The sequence below is a fragment of the Symphalangus syndactylus genome, chromosome 13, assembly GCF_028878055.3.
Source record: "Symphalangus syndactylus isolate Jambi chromosome 13, NHGRI_mSymSyn1-v2.1_pri, whole genome shotgun sequence".
NCBI classification, from domain to species: Eukaryota; Metazoa; Chordata; class Mammalia; order Primates; family Hylobatidae; genus Symphalangus; species Symphalangus syndactylus.
The window spans coordinates 115,533,001-115,549,487 of NC_072435.2; the positions used below are offsets into that span (position 1 = coordinate 115,533,001).

General features: G+C 45.4%; 1 protein-coding gene across 17 annotated transcripts in view; it reads right to left on the reverse strand.

The window, feature by feature from the left end:
- The window catches only part of CIT (citron rho-interacting serine/threonine kinase), a 191,867-nt gene that overhangs the window by 159,796 nt on the left and 15,584 nt on the right, over nucleotides 1–16,487 (reverse strand). For all 17 annotated transcript variants that reach the window (XM_055239770.2, XM_063614616.1, XM_063614612.1 and 14 more), the window contains exons 4-5: nucleotides 12,230–12,405; nucleotides 4,858–4,959 (exon numbers count right to left, since the gene is read on the reverse strand). In XM_055239770.2, coding sequence (XP_055095745.1) covers nucleotides 4,858–4,959; nucleotides 12,230–12,405 — 278 coding nt within the window. The remainder of the gene's footprint in view (nucleotides 1–4,857; nucleotides 4,960–12,229; nucleotides 12,406–16,487) is intronic.

Here is a 16,487-nt window from a genome sequence, read left to right on the forward strand (position 1 = left end):
TGCCAGTGGTGAGATCATCGGGGAAGCCCCCTACATCTGGGAGCCTGTCCTAGCACAGAAACCCACAGACAGTCCCAATCCAAGAGGTACTCCAGGAAGGCTATGCCCAAGCAGATGTCCACAGCAGTTAAATCCACAATTAGGAAAACAAAGGTAGCCAGGCGCGGTGGCTCATGCCTGTAATCCCAGCACTTTGGGAGGCTGAGGTGGGTGGATCACCTGGGGTCAGGAGTTAGAAACCAGCCTGGCCAACATGGTGAAACCCTGTCTCTACTAAAAATACAAAAATTTGCCGGACATGGTGGTGGACACCTGTAATCCCAGCTACTCAGGAGGCTGAGGCAGAAGAATTGCTTGAACCTAGGAGGTGGAGGCTGCAGTGAGCCAAGATCCCGCCACTGCACTCCAGCCTGGGCAACAGAGCAAGACTCTTGTCTCAAAAAAAAAAAAAAAAAAAAAAAAGGCCAGGCGCGGTGGCTCACGCCTGCAATCCCAGCACTTTGGGAGGTCAGGGTGGGCGGATCACGAGGTCAGGAGTTCAAGACCAGCCTGGCCAACATGGTGAAACCCCATCTCTACTAAACATACAAAAATGAGCCGGGCGTGGTGGCACGCGCCTGTAATCCCAACTACTCGGGAGGCTGAGGCAGGAGAACCTAGGAGGCAGAGGTTGCAGTGAGCCGAGAACACGCCATTGCACTACAGCCTGGGCGACAGGGCAAGACTCCATCTCAAAACACACACACACACACACACACACACACACACACACACACACACAGAGAGAGAAAAAGGGAAGTTATTTCTACTATGACAAAACTAGGTGGTGGTAATAAGAACGGTGACATCAAAGTGAGAAATTATCAAAGTGCCCAGATAGTATCCTCCTGAAGATGTGATTTGAGAACTGTTTAGGCATGAAACAAAGCACTCCCATCAACATGTAAGAAAACTACATTTGGGCATTCCTGCTGGGACTCCTCTGATCATCCTCACTGGCCACGAGGGAGGCAAGCAGTGGTTTCCCTGAAGCTACTGAGCAGTAGCCTGCCACATGGACCACTAAGTCCTCAACTGAGTTCCTTTACATGGAACACTCAAAACTTGTCAATGCCTCTACCAAAATGGACCTTGGTGGTGTGAAAATCGCAAAGCATTTCAATAATGCTTACTTTTAAGAATAAGCTGCCTGAGACTAGACACCAAGAAGGGGAGCTCTTCAGCTCAGAGAAAAGAAATATGAGTTTACGGAGCAGTGCAACGTAGACCAGAAAACTGTGGACTCAACTTTGGTCCAAAAAATCAAAGCCCTTCCTAATTCCAGGACCGCTTAGATTCTGTGTGGCCTTGAAAATGAACTTTATCTTCACAAGCTAGTGTTCTAAACCTCTTGTAGAGCTCGAATTAAAATATCTAAAACAGGCTGGGTGTGGTGGTTCACGCCTGTGATCCCAACAATTTGGGAAGCCAAGGCAGGAGGATGACTTGGGGCCAGGAGTTCGAAACCAGCCTAGGCAACATAGTGAGACCCCAGTCTCCATGAGAAATTTAAAAATTAGCTAGGCATGGTGGTTTGTACCTGTTGTCCCAGCTAATCAGGAAGATGAAGCAGGAGAATCACTTGAGCCCTGCAATTTGAGGTTACAGTGAGCTACGCCACTGCAACAGAGACATCATCACTTAAAAGAAAAAAATGCATATCTAAAACAACAATAACAAATAAACATGAACCAAAACAAACAAAAGCCCTATTGTTTCAAGGGTACTTCTTTTCTTTTTTTTTTTTTCTTGAGACGGAGCCTCGCTCTGTCACCCAGGCTGAAGTGCAGTGGCGCAATCTCGGCTCACCGCAAGCTCTGCCTCCCGGGTTCACACCATTCTCCTCCCTGAGCCTCCTGAGTAGCTGGGACTACAGGTGCCCGCCACCATGCCCGGCTAATTTTTTATATTTTTAGTAGAGACGAGGTTTCACCATGTTAGCCAGGATGGTCTCGATCTCCTGACCTCGTGATCCGCCCCACCTCAGCCTCCCAAAGTGCTGGGATTACAGGGCGGATCACGAGGTCAGGAGTTCAAGACCAGCCTAACCCACATGGCAAGACCCCGTCTCTACTAAAAATACAAAAATTAGCTGGGCATGGTGGCATGCGCCTGTAGTCCCAGCTACACAGGAGGCTAAGACAGGAGAATCACTTCAACCCAAGAGGTGGAGGTTGCAGTGAGCCAAGATTGCATGACTGTACTCCAGCCTGGGTGACAGAGAAAGACTCCATCTCAGAAAAAAAACGAAAAGAAAAGAAAAGGCGCAGTGGCTCACGCCTGTAATCCCAGCACTTTGGGAGGGTGGGGGGGGGCGGATCATCTGAGGTCAGGAGTTTGAGACCAGCCCCACCAACATGGCGAAACCCCGTCTCTAATAAAAATACAAAAATTAGCAGGGCATGGTGTCATGCACCTGTAATCCCAGCTACTCGGGAGACTGAGGCAAGAGAATCGCTTGAACCCAGGAGGTGGAGGTTGCAGTGAGCTGAGATTGAGCCATTGCACTCCAGCCTGGGTGACACCAGTCTGGGTGACAGAGTGAGACTTTGTCTCAAAAATAAAAAACATAAAAAATAAAAAGTCTGTTAATACATTCAAACATGAGAAGCTGCTTAAGATGCAGAGAGCACAAGCTAAGTACTGCATCTGCAACAAATGTCCTGGAACACCAGCAACCCTAGAAACACACCAAGGTCATCTGTGAAGGTAAGGGTTCCATGCCCCACATCTCAAGGAAGGAAAGCTTCTAAGGCAATATTTAAGGAAAGGGTGTTTCAGGCCATAAACCTAAGAGCTGTGGCATTGGTTCCAAAGGCACGTGTGGTCAGTCAAAGCCAGTCTGCCAAAAGATTCATATGTGAATGTCCTCACTCAGAGGATAGGGAAAACTTCTCTCCAGGCACTGAGTTCTCAACAAATATGAAACCAAGACAAATAAACTTATTTATTTTAGGTCAGAAATAAAAGCAGCAAATTCCCCAAAAACTGGCCAGTAGAAGTTTAAGATAAGTGGGAGTTCATCTCTCTTACCCTTTTCTCTTACGTGAGCCTGTTTATCTCCATTCAGGGTAACATGATAGTCTTCTTTTAAGGGCTGAATCAGGAACAAAAATTGTTTCTAGGATACACTTTTTAAATTTAAGAATTTAATCCCTCAAGAACCTAAACAAGACCCCAAAATGAATTTTAGCATTCTCTAACTTATGATATATACACATCAGGGAAAATTATGCCACTGTTCAAAGAATAAAGTAGACCTGCGTTACTGACAAGGAAGAAAGGATGTCTAGGATACACTGGTGAAAGGCAACAGCAAGCTGGAGAGCCAAGCACAGAGTAACATACCATTTTTATAAAGCAAACTATACACATGAGGATACAGAAATATCCCCCACTGGGGCTGGGCATGGTGGCTCACACCTGTAATCCCAGCACTTTGGAAGGCCAAGGCAGGGAGATCGCTCGAGCTCAGGACTTCGAAATCAGCCTGGGAAACATGGCAAAACCCCGTCTCTACTAAAAATACAAAAATTAGCCAGGCGCAGTGGTGTATGCCCGGGAGGCTGAGGTGGGAGGACTGCTGGAGGCCAGGAAGTCGAGGCTGCAGTGAGCCATGTTCATGCCACTGAACTCCAGCCTGGGTGGCAGAGCGAGACCTGGTCTAGAAAAAAGAAGAAAAGAAAAGAAATATTCCCCACCACGCTCCCACAGAGCACAGTTAAGGGTCAGAAAGGAAAAGCTTCTGTAACCATTTAACATTTCTTCCCCTAGGGAGGAGGATTAGAAAATAAAACGGAGGGGCCGGGCACAGTGGCTCACTCCTGTAATCCCAACACTTTGGGAGGCCGAGGCAGGTGGATCATTTGAGGTCAGGAGTTTGCAGCCAGCCCAGCCAACGTGGTAAAACCCTGTCTCTACTAAAAACACAAAAATTAGTTGGGCATGGTGACACATGCCTGTAATCCCAGCTACTTGGGAAGCTGAGGCAGAAGAATCTCTTGAACCTGGGAGGCAGAGATTGCAGTGAGCTGAGATGGTGCCACCGCACTCCAGGCTGGGTGACAAAGCGAGACTCTGTCTCAAAAAAAAGAAAAGGAAAAGAAAACGGGGGGCTTTCCCTTCAACTTCATGCATGTCTGCAGTGTTTGCATTTTCTTATAACAACCACGCATTATTATCATTTTTTTAATCCTAAGCAAGCTAACACAGGAAGTTTTTAAAAATTAAAGCAAGATTATCTTATACATAATGACAGACTATTCCCCAATAAATGATTTCCTATTATTGCCTTAAAGCCACAGCTATAATATCCAACAGTCAATGGGGCTGTTTCTTTTTTTTTTTTGAGACACAGTCTCACTCTGTCACCCAGGCTGGAGTGCAGTGGCGCAATCCTGGCTCACCGCAAGCTCCGCTTCCCCAGTTCAAGCGATTCTCCTGCCTCAGCCTCCCGAGTAGCTGGGACTACAGGCACCCGACACCACGCCCGGCTAATTTTTTTGTACTTTTAGTAGAGACGGGGTTTCACCGTGTTAGCCAGGATGATCTCAATCTCCTGACCTCGTGATCCACCCGTCTCATCCTCCCAAAGTACTGGGATTACAGGCGTGAGCCACCACGTCGAGCCCAATGAGGCTGTTTCTAAATGGGTTCGCTCTTGATCTTTATAATGAGGAAACCAGGAAGACACCTGTAAGGCAAGAAAGTCTTTGAATGAATGAGACCACATGGGCAAGAACCACATTCAGTTCTACCACCGGTATCTGAGTGTCACAGTGCTAGGCTAATTCCAGAGAGACAGATGGAAAGACTCACCAGATAAAGGTGATTTTTGTCCTGAAAGGCATACTGTAATTGGGGGATCCATGGGCTTGTGCTTCGAGATAATATGTTCCGCTCTTCCTCAAAAAATGAAACCTAGGGAAAAAAGAAACTGCTTAGACAATTATAAAGAACTGTGAGAGGAAAAAGAAGCCTTTTCCTCTGTCTTTATGCCTAAACTGATGTTTCTAGCTTTAAAAAAAAAAAAAAAAAAAAAAAGCAAAGGAAAGAAGGGAAAAGAAAAAGGAAGGAAGGAAGGAAGGGGAGGGAAAGGGAAGGAAAGGGAAGGGAAGGGGAAGGGAAGGGAAGGGGAAGGGGAAGGGAAGGGGCTGTCACTTAGCCCAGAATTGCATAAATCTCAATCATTCACCTACTTTGGTCACAATTTTTGCCAGCTCCGTATATTACCTGCTCAATTATTTACCTAACATATTTCTTTAAACTCCCTTTCTTTAAATATAAATATTTTTCTCTTCCTCTTCTCTTCCTGAAGCCATTCGCTGGTATGGAACAAGGTAAGCATCCACGCTGGTTATGAGAAGAGTCATGGTGGTCCAGGACACGGTGCCAGTCCCAAGCAATGTGAGGAGGGCAGCACCCATGTGTGGGGGCAGCCCAGTATCACAGGCCCACACAGGGTGAGGAAGACATCCACATGAAAGGGCAACCCAGAGCAGATTATCTGGACCCACCAAGGGGAGGTGGGATACCAACAAAGACAGTAGATTGGATGCACACAGAAACATAAAATAAGTAAACACATTAAGGGTATAATATCAGAGAAGAGAATTACAAACATGGAAAGGGTGAAAACGAAAATGAACCCTGTGAAGTTGGATTGGAACTGGGGGCACTGGTGTGAACTTATGGTTTTCCCGTTTTATTTTTGTAGAGACAGAGTCTCTCTGTTTCCCAAGCTGGTCTTGAACTCCTGGCTTCAAGCGATCCTCTTGCCTCAGCCTCCCAAAATGCTGAGATTAAAGGCATGAGCCACTGTGCCCAGCCACAGTTTTCAATATATAGACATAGATACATAAATATAGATGTAAATGTATATGTGTGTGTGTGTGCACGAATGCGCATGTGTGTGCACGAATGTGCATGTGTAGGTGGATATATTGTATATACATATGTGTATTCCTTAGTGCTGTCCACTGAAAGGGATCTGGGAGTAGTGACACCCCAGTAGCAATGAAAACACCCAATGTCCAGATCTTGGCCTCTAAACACCATTGTCCACTGAAAGGAACAGGGCTTCTCTGAGAAATGACTGATGCCAGAGCCAGGGCACAGAAAGTAAAAGTACCAAAAGAACCCGAACATCTTGCTATACCAGAAAGCAGGAAAGTATTCAATGAATCTTGGAGATATGTGAAAAGGACACAAAAGCTAACCTAAAAAGGTTCTCAGTGGCCAAGTTGGGAACAATTTAAGTATAAAACTAGTGACAGAAATGGATTATAACTCACTGACTGAAATAGGAAAATGCAAGTCCACATAGATATAAAATATTTCCATCATTTGAAAGTAACTGCCCATAAAATACTTTTTTAATTACAAAGGAGGCTGGGTGCAGTGGCTCATGCCTGTAATCCCAGCACTTTGAGAGGCCAAGGTAGGAAGACTGCTTGAGGCCAGGAGTTACAGACCAGCCTGGACAACATAGTGAGACCCCATCTCTACAATACAAAAGGTAGCTAGGTGTGGTGGTGTTCGCTTATAGTCCCAGTTACTCAGGAGGCTGTGGCAGGTGGATTACTTGAGCCCAGGAGTTCTAGGCTGCAGTGAGCCAAGATCCTACCACTGCACTCCAGCTTGAGCAATCAAGCAAGACCCTGTCTCTAAGAAAAATAAAATAAATAAAATTACAAAGGAGGAAGGAGTAACCCCACAAGTAGAAAAGCATAACTGGCACCACCTTAATCAAGTGATCAAAGTGAGCATCAATATAAATGTGATCAACTGAAACGGAGAGTCACCTGCTCTGATGCAATAAGAACAGAGCATCTTGTCTGAAACATTCCAGGCAAAGATCAAGACCCTGAATCTAAACATGAGCAACATCAGACAAATTCAAATTTTATAAAATAACTGGCCTATAATCATCAGACCTGTCAGGGTCATGAGAGTCCAGGAAAAATCAAAGAACTGCTCCAGATTGAAGGAGACTAAAGAGACAGGACAATTAAGTGTCACGTGTGATCCTCAACTCGATCGTTTTATTCTAAAAGACATTATGGGAGCCAGGCGTGGTGGCTCACGCCTGAAATCCCGGCACTTTGGGAGGCCAAGGCAGGCGGATCACTTGAGTTCAGGAGTTTGAGACCAGCCTGGCCAACATGATGAAACCTCGTTTCTACTAAAAAAAATACAAAAATTAGCTGGGTGTGGTGGCGTGCTACTTGTGGGGCTGAGGCAGGAGAATCACTGGAACCCGGGAGGCGGAGGTTGCAGTGAGCTGAGATCTCGCCACTGCACTCTAGCCTGGGTGACAGAGCGAGACTCTGTCTCAAAAAAACAAAAACAAAAACTGTGTAAATCAACTGCTTAAAATAAATAAATTATATATATGCATATATATGTAAATATATTCTGTGCATGTGTACATATATATTTCTGTGTATATATGTTCTGTATGCAACATATATTCTATGTGTATATACATTCTGTGTGTGTATATATATATTCTATGTATATATTCAGTGTGTGTGTATCTATCAAATGGTTCAAGAAAAAAGTTGTTAATACTGTATGTGACGGAGTCTTATGTGTCAACTTATAATCCTAGGAGATGATTATATATCTATCTCCTACTGGTTCCATTTCTCTTAAGAACCCTGATACGGTACTTGCAACTTTTCTATAAATTTGTGATTGTTGGCCAGGCACAATGGCTCATGCCTGTAATCCCAGCACTTTGGGAGGCCAAGGCGGGTGGATCACTTGAGGTCAGGAGTTCAAGACTAGCCTAGCCAACATGGTGAAACCCCATCTCTACTAAAAATACAAAAATTAGCTGGGCATGGTGGAGTGCACTTGTAATCCCACCTACTCAGAAGGCTGAGGCAGGAGAATTGTTTGAAGGCAGAGGCTGCAGTGAGCAGAGATTGTGCCACTGCACTCCAGCCTAGGTGACAAAGCAAGACTCTGTCTCCAGAAAAAAAAAAAAAAAAAAATGGTTTCAATTTTTTTATTTAAAATTAAGTAAAAAAATTGTTTAGGTTATTGTTAGAACAAGTTACAGGGGATTTGTTTATTTCTTTGTTTGTTTTGTTTTGTTTTGCTTTGTTTTAGAGACAGGGTCTCGCCATGTTACCTAGGCTGGCCTCAAACTCCTGGGCCCAAACCATCCTCTCGCCTTGGCCTCCCAAAGTGCTGGGATTACAGGCATGAGCAAAGTCACAGGTTTTGATATGCTAGTTAATATTAAACTATTAAATGTTTTTACATAGGTTGTCCATGTACTACCTAAAATCATGAGATTTAACACTACCAGGGATAAATCTAACACATTTGGGAAACACCAACCTAACCCCAGTAATTTACTGCACCTGATATGCTGATCCTTCTTTTGTCTGGCACATAAAAGGTGTCCAAGGAAGGCTGAACTGAACAGTCAACACCTTTGCTTGCTCACCACTGACTCTGTCTGACCCCTGAAGCTTCCATTAAAATAAGAAGTCTCAAAACAAAAAAAAATAAAAAATAAATAAAACAAGCAGTCTCAGCCAGCAGGGGTGGCTCATGCCTGTAATCCCAACACTTTGGGAGGGGGAGATGGAAGGATCACTTGAGGCCAGGAGTTCAAGACCAGCCTGGGCACATAGGGAGATCCCACCTCTACATAATTTTTTTTTTTTTTGAGACGGAGTGTTCGCTCTTGTTGCCCAGGCTGGAGTGCAGTGGCGTGATCTAAGCTCACTGCAACCTCTGCCTCCCGGGTTCAAGCAGTTCTCCTGCCTCAGCTCCCAAGTAGCTGGGATTACAGGTGTGCACCACCACACCCGGCTAATTTTTTGTATTTTTAGTAGAGACAGGGTTTCTCCATGTTGGTCAGGCTGGTGTCAAACTCCCGACCTCAAGTGATCTGCCCCCGTCGGCCTCCCAAAGTGCTGGGATTACAGGCATGAGCCACCGTGCCCGGCCCACAAAATTTTTTTTTAAAGTTAGCTGGAGGCTGGGCACAGTGGCTCACGCCCGTAATCCCAGTACTTTGAGAGGCTGAAGTGGGCAGATCACTTGAGGTCAGGAGTTTGAGACCAGCCTGGCCAACATGGCAAAACCCCATTTCTACTAAAAAAAATACAAAAAACATTAGCCGGGCATGGTGGCACCTGCCTGTAGTCCCAGCTACTAGGGAGGCTGACGCACAAGAATCACTTGAGCCCAGGAGGCAGAGGTTGCAGTGAGTGAGATCGGGCCACTGAACTCCAGCGGACTCTGTCTCAAAAGTAAATAAATAAATAAATGTTTTTAAAATAATAAAGTGGGCCGGGCACGGTGGCTCACGCCTGGAATCCCAGCACTTTGGGAGGCCGAGGCAGGCAGATCACAAGGTCAGGAGTTCGAGACCAGCCTGACCAACATGGTGAAACCCCCTCTCTAATAAAAATACAAAAATTAGCCAGGTGTGGTGGCAGGCACCTATAATCCCGGCTACTCAGGAGGCTGAGCAAGGAGAATCGCTTGAACCCGGGAGGCGGGGGTTGCAGTGAGCCGAGATCGTGCCACTGCACTCTAGCCTGGGCAACAGAATGAGACTCATTCTCTAAATAAATAAATAAATAAGTAATAAATAAAGTGAACTGGGTGTGGCAGCACATGCCTACTGGTCCCAGCTACTTGAGAGGCTGAGGCGGGAGGGTTGCTTAAGCCCAGGAGTTTGAGGATGCAGTGAGCTATGACCGCACCACTGCATTCCAGCATAGATGACAGTGAGACTCTCTCTCTAAAATAATAGAAACAGTAGGCCAGGCACAGTGGCTCACGCCTGTAATCCCAGCACTTTGGGAGGCCAAGGTGGGTAAATCACGAGGTCAGGAGATCGAGACCATCCTGCCTAACACGGTGAAACCCCGTCTCTACTAAAAATACAAAAAATTAGCCGGGCGCGGTGGCGGGCGCCTGTAGTCCCAACTACTCGGGAGGCTGAGGTAGGAGAATGGCGTGAACTCGGGAGGCGGAGCTTGCAGTGAGCTGAGATCACGCCACTGCACTGCGGCCTGGGCGACAGAGCAAGACTCTGTCTCAAAATAAATAAATAAATAAATAAATAAATAAATAAATAAAAGAGAAACAGTCTCTGAGGACCCCTTCCAGCTGTCAGAGAATGCTGGGTGGGTGTGCGGGCCTCTCCCAGGTGGCAGGCCTTGTCTGCAGAACAGCACCCCTCCCTCCTCTCAGGCACTTCTTTTCCTTCACTCCTTGTGCTAGCTTCTCTCCTCTCATGCCCTTAAATTCCAAATGGCTCAGTTAAGGACCCTACTTTTCTTTTCTATGCATCCTCTTAAGGAATGAATAGGCGGCTTTAATTAGCGCCTGTATGTGTATAATTTTATAAGCCCCCAGCCCACACTTCCACACGGTCACTTCAGGCCATTCGCCTGGAGTGAAGCATACCTATTTGAATATCTCTATTGTTTGCCTGCCATGTGGTCTGTTGGATTATTTTCTTTTTACACACACTATTTCCCATCAAAAACATAAGCATCACAAGGTCAGGGCTACATGTAATGCCTCTTCCCCAGGACCTAGAAACACACCAGATACAACAGATGCTCAGGTAGTGTGAACTGATGAGACAGTCCTTTCTCAGGAGCTGGGAGGCTGAGTGAGCATCTTCCATTCCTCTCTTCCAAATTATCTGCCATGTCCTGTTACTTTTCCTTTCTATTATGTTGCTCACATTTTATTGCTAAACACAGAAGCCACATCCCTCTCAGATTCTGACAAGCAGATTCCTGCCCTCCGCTGCTTCTCTGATTGGAGGCCACACAAAGTCATTGAAGTCCACAGGGCCAGACTCTGATCCCAACCTCCTCCTTCCAGAGGCCAAAATAATCCCCAACAGCCTCACAAAGTAAACTACAATTCAAAAACTGGTTCTTGGGGGAATGGGGAGGTATTGTATAATGGATAGAGAGTTTCTGTTTGGGATGATAGAAAAGGTCTAGAAATGGATAGCGGTCATGGTTGTACAACATCATGAATGCACTGAATACCACTCAGTTGCACGTTTAAAAATGGTTAAAATGGTACACTTTATGTTATATATATTTTACCACAATTTTTTAAAAAAAGGTTCTTGAGTTTCCCACCCATTTCCCCCTCCCCACCCAAATGTCCTCATTTCGCCATTTCCCAGTCTGTTCTGAACCACTGAACACACACACACACACCCACACACACACACTTGCATAGCATTCTAGTACTCCAGAATGTCACACTTCTACCCAACATGTTCTCATCACTTCTCTCTGCCGAGAACCTACATTTCCCCCCATCAGTGAGAACTGTCCCTAACTGTCCCTTGCTCACCCACAACATCTCCCCTCACATCATCGTTAATTAATTTGCTAATTGCTCTCCTGCTTCTGTGATACTTTAGCTGGTAAGCACCTGCTTTATACATTTGCATTTTTCCTCCACTTTCCAAGGTTGTTTTTAAACCCTGAAAAGAGCAGCCATGGGACTTCTATTCCTTCTGCAAGCTTCCTGCAGAGCTGGGTACATTATCAGACATATCATGTGCACTAAAATGTCTGTAAGTAATAAATTACTCCCTGAATTCCAAGGCTGATGGCCATGTCTCTAAAACACAGCAAATGAATCAATATGTCTAGAGACAGTAGCCTTGTTTAAAAGAAAGAAAAATACCACAACAAAAAAGATAACATTCTACCTGCTCTCAAACAAGCAACTCCCTAGCCACATAACAAAGAATTTTATTTGATTTCTTCAAAGGCCTGTTTTAAAACCAAATCCATACGCCCACAACACAAATACCTAAAGCGTGTACAAAAGCAATCTGATTCACCCCACCATACGTATATCCTGAGTCCCCAGCTAGTGGTCATAAAAGATCATCTTAAATTCATTAGTTAAAAGGCCAACTTGGTTCTGAAATAAATTACAACGATAGAAACATGATACATCAAGAGGCATTTGTGAGCCTTCAAAATTAGCCAACATCAGTTCAAGAAGATGAGCTAAGAACACGAGAGACCTTTTTGCCCCAACCATAATTAAATATAGAGTCACAGAGGAAAACGTGCTCGATCCTAGATGCCAGTGCAGCAGATTATCGTCTTTGCAATGAACACTCCGGTACAGAAAGTGGAAAAGCATGATGTTAAAATCCTCCTACCTGCTCCTGGGCCAATAAAGCCTTCTTCTTCATCACTTTCATAGCATAGATGTCCCCGGTTGCTTTCTCTCTTACCACCTGCACTTCAGCAAAGTGACCACAACCTACAAGACTTCTGACTTCGAAGTCCTTTGCCGAAGGCTGGAGCTCCTGTAACTCAGCTATGGTGTCGGAATCTGCAAAAGATGCAAGAGTTAGCCCCAGGTAAATAAAGCATGCAAATATATGCATCTTTATGAAAAAAAAAAAAAGAAAATAGCGTTCGGATAGCTTCCCTCACTGTCAAAGACATTCACTTTCTCATCCATCATGAATAATTATAAAATCAGTACAAAAGTGTTTTTATATGTTAAGTTAAAATTAAGGGCTCCAGAAATTCCAAAGTACAGTTTCCATGGCAGCTACAATTTGAATCCCATAGACTCAGAAAATAGGGAGAGAGGATACAAATTATGTTTTCCCTCTTCCTCTCTGAAGGCTGCAGGGCAGTGTTTGGTCAAGCACGCTTATCAGCATTTAGAGTGGTTTACAGTGTGACATAGTCAACATGAGTCTAATTTAGACCAACTTGGGACCTGGCTTCCAGATCATTCCATTCTAACTACACGCACTTAGTTTTATCCCACTAGCCCAAGGTTCATCTTCCTTGGATTATATCAGTAAAGCCTTCGTAGATCTAATACGTGGCAGTGCTTAAAGGGGCAGAGGGGGCCAAGCATGGTGGCTGACGCCTGTAATCTCAACACTTTGGGAGGCCTAGGCAATTGGATCACTGGAGGTCAGAAGATCGAGACCAGCCTGGCCAACATGGCGAAACCCCATCTCTACTAAAAATACAAAAATTATCCAGGTGTGGTGGTGCACGCCTGTAATTCCAGCTACTCAGGAGGCTGAGGCACAAGAATCACTTGAACCTGGGAGGCAGAGGATACAATGAGCTGAGATTGTGCCACAGCACTCTAATCTGGGTGACAGAGTGAAACTCTGTCTCCAAAAAAAAAAAAAGCGTGGGGGCTGGGAGCGGTGGTTCACGCCTGTAATCCCAGCACTTTGGGAGGCCGAGGCGGGTGGATCACGAGGTCAGGAGATCCAGACCATCCTGGCTAACATAGCGAAACCCTGTCTCTACTAAAAAAATACAAAAAATTAGCTGGGCATGGTGGCGGGTGCCTGTAGTCCCAGCTACTTGGGAGGCTGAGGCAGGAGAATGGCGTGAACCTGGGAGACAGAGCTTGCAGTGAGCCGAGATCGCACCACTGCACTCCAGCCTGGGCGACAGAGCGAGACCCCATCTCAAAAAAAAAAAAAAAAAAGCATGGTGGGCAGAAGGGCTTAGCACTCAGAGAACCAAATGGGGCTCTGACATCTGCTCTGCAGGGCTGACATACTACATGACCAAATGGATTTGCAACTGTCGTTTTCTTACCATACAGTCTTATACTCCTTTCCAAGTCTAATATTTCAGTCAGAGATCCTCAATGTATGAAGTATGGACTAGATGGACAGTAGATTTGGAATCTAACATGTTTATTAACACTCTAGATACACTGATCTGAGACATTGCTAGATGTGCGATGACTCTAATGACCTGCAGGAATGAAGGGGAGCAGCAGTGGGTGACCTAAAAATTTAATCCTGCACATTACAAGGGAACAGCATCATACACAGGCATTACACACCAAGGGCAGGCAAGCAATGCTTATAATCAAAATTATCCTGCAGAATCCTGCAGAAAGATGCCACACTGAAGACCAAGAGACTGTCTTAAAATCCCATACACACACTGGAATCTTCTGGGAACTGGAAGGGATGGCCATTTCAATGCCTGGGCAGCAGATAAGGTTAGGAGCTACATTCTAGAGTCATACTCAGCCCTACAAGTAGCTCACACAATGAGACAGACTCGGTCCATCAAAGGGAAAGCCATTTCATACCACAGTCAGTGAGTGGCATTTTAATGAATTAGCCAATGTCATTTTTTTCATTTTCTTATTTTTTTTTTTTTAAGAGACACAATTGGCTGGGCCCAGTAGCTCACGCCTATAATCCCAGCACTTTGGGAGGCCGAGGCGGGTGGATCACCTGAGGTCAGGAGTTCAAGACCAGCCTAACCAACATGGTGAAACCCCATCTCTACTAACAATACAAAAATTAGCTGCGCACGAGCGGCAGCTTTTAATCTTAGCTGCTCAGGAGGCTGAGGCAGGAGAATCACTTGAACCTGGGAGATGCAGGTTGTAGTGAGCGGGGATCGCGCCATTGCACTTCAGCCTGGGTGACAGAGTGAGACTCCGTCTCAAAAAAAAAGAACACAATCTTGCTCTGTCGCCCAGGCTGGAATGCAGTGGTGAAATCAGAGAATCATAGCTCACTGCAGCCTGGAACTCCTGGACTCAAGGGACCCTCACCCACCTCATTCTCCCGAGTAGCTGGGACTATAGGCATACACCACCATATCTGCCCAATTTATTAAATTTTTTTGTACAGGTAGAGTCTCATTATGTCGCCCAGGCTGGTCTCAAACTCCTGGACTCAAGCAATCCTCCCACCTTGGCTTCCCAAAGCACTGGGATTACAGGCATGAACTATCACACTCAGCCTGCAATTGTAACTGCTCTTGCCCACCCTGTTCCTTTGTTGCGCGGGTGGAGTTGAAATCTCTTGGGTCAAAGGCTTATAATGAGCGCCGCAGTACCGAGAGTCTTCTCAGCCACAGACCCCACCCCTCACTTTAGCAGTCAACCTGAATACACCTTCCCTTGGTCCCTTGGGGAACCAGGCAAGAGTGGTGGGTGGATCCGCATGAAGTCGTGACCACTGTAAAAAACAAATCTAGGGCACCTACATGGGGAATGCCATGAAGAAGCAAAATTAAAAGCTGCACAGGATTTTCCTTTTGCCCTGACAATGCTGTAACAAGCCCGTCTTCCTTCCCTCTTTCCAAGTTTCTTCCAGATCAAGTATTTGAGTTTTGAATTATAATTCCCCAAAAACTTGCTGGATTGAACTTGATTTTGTTATTGCTCATATACAAAGCCAATCTCTCCTAATTCTCTATTATGCCTTGGATTGTTTACAAAGTTGCTTAAAGCAGTGTCCAACTTAATAACACTGGGTCTGTCACTGGCGACCACCAGCTTTCTCAACTGCACAAAGAGACAGACCACGGTGCTTTGCAGGCAAAACCATGACGATACTGTCTTGGAATTCTGAGAAGCCATTCCAAATCTCCATTTCTTTATCTAAAGGCTTTTGGATTATTAAGGTGAACAGATGAGAGGCTACATTCAAGCCTATGATTATTTAAAAAAAAAAAAAAAAGACTGGGCGCAATGGCTCAGGCCTGTAATCCCAGCACTTTGGGAGGCCCAGGTGGGCGGATCACCTGAGGTCAGGAGTTCAAGACCAGCCTGGCCAACATGGTGAAACCCTATCTCTACTAAAAACATAAAAGTTAGCTGGGTATGGTGGCACATGCCTATAATCCCAGCTACTCGGGAGGCTGAGGCATATGAATCACTTGAACTAGGGAGACAGAGGTTGTGGTGAGCCAAGATTGAGCCACTGTACTCCAGCCTGGGGGATACAGTGAGACTCTGTCTCAAAAAAAAAAAAAAAACTTCACAACTTCTCTCTATACCAGCTGCTTCTGTGACCCCAAAACCATCACATCACTCTTCACTCCTGTGCACTTTTAGCTGCAGTATCTAAGGGCCCAGTGGGCACTGAATATTGAGGTACTGAGGTAGAGATAAGGACCCAAAGCACTGTGAAAATGCAGTCAGAGGGCCAGGCACGGTGGCTCACACCTGTAATCCCAGCACTTTGGGAGGCTGAAGCGGGTGGATCACTTGAGGTCAAGAGTTCAAGACCAGCCTGACCAATATGGAGAAATCCCGTCTCTACCAAAAATACAAAAAATTAGCTGGGTGTGGTGCGCATGCCTGTAATGCCAGCTACTTAGGAGGCTGAGGCAGGAGAATCGCTTGAACCTGGGAGGCAGAGGTTGCGGTGAGCCGAGATCGCGCCATTGCACTCCAACCTGGGCAACAAAAGCGATACTCTGTCTCAAAAAAAAAAAAAAAAAATAGAAAAGAAAATGCAATCAGAGAATAAATTTGTCAGATAATCATCTGGACCCAAGAGCAAAAGCCAACATAGCTGGGGGTATTGCTTCCTTTTTTGGAACACAGTAATCCAACCTTTCAATTTCTAGGAATCATCCATTGTCCACAGAAATACTTGCACATGTGCTCAA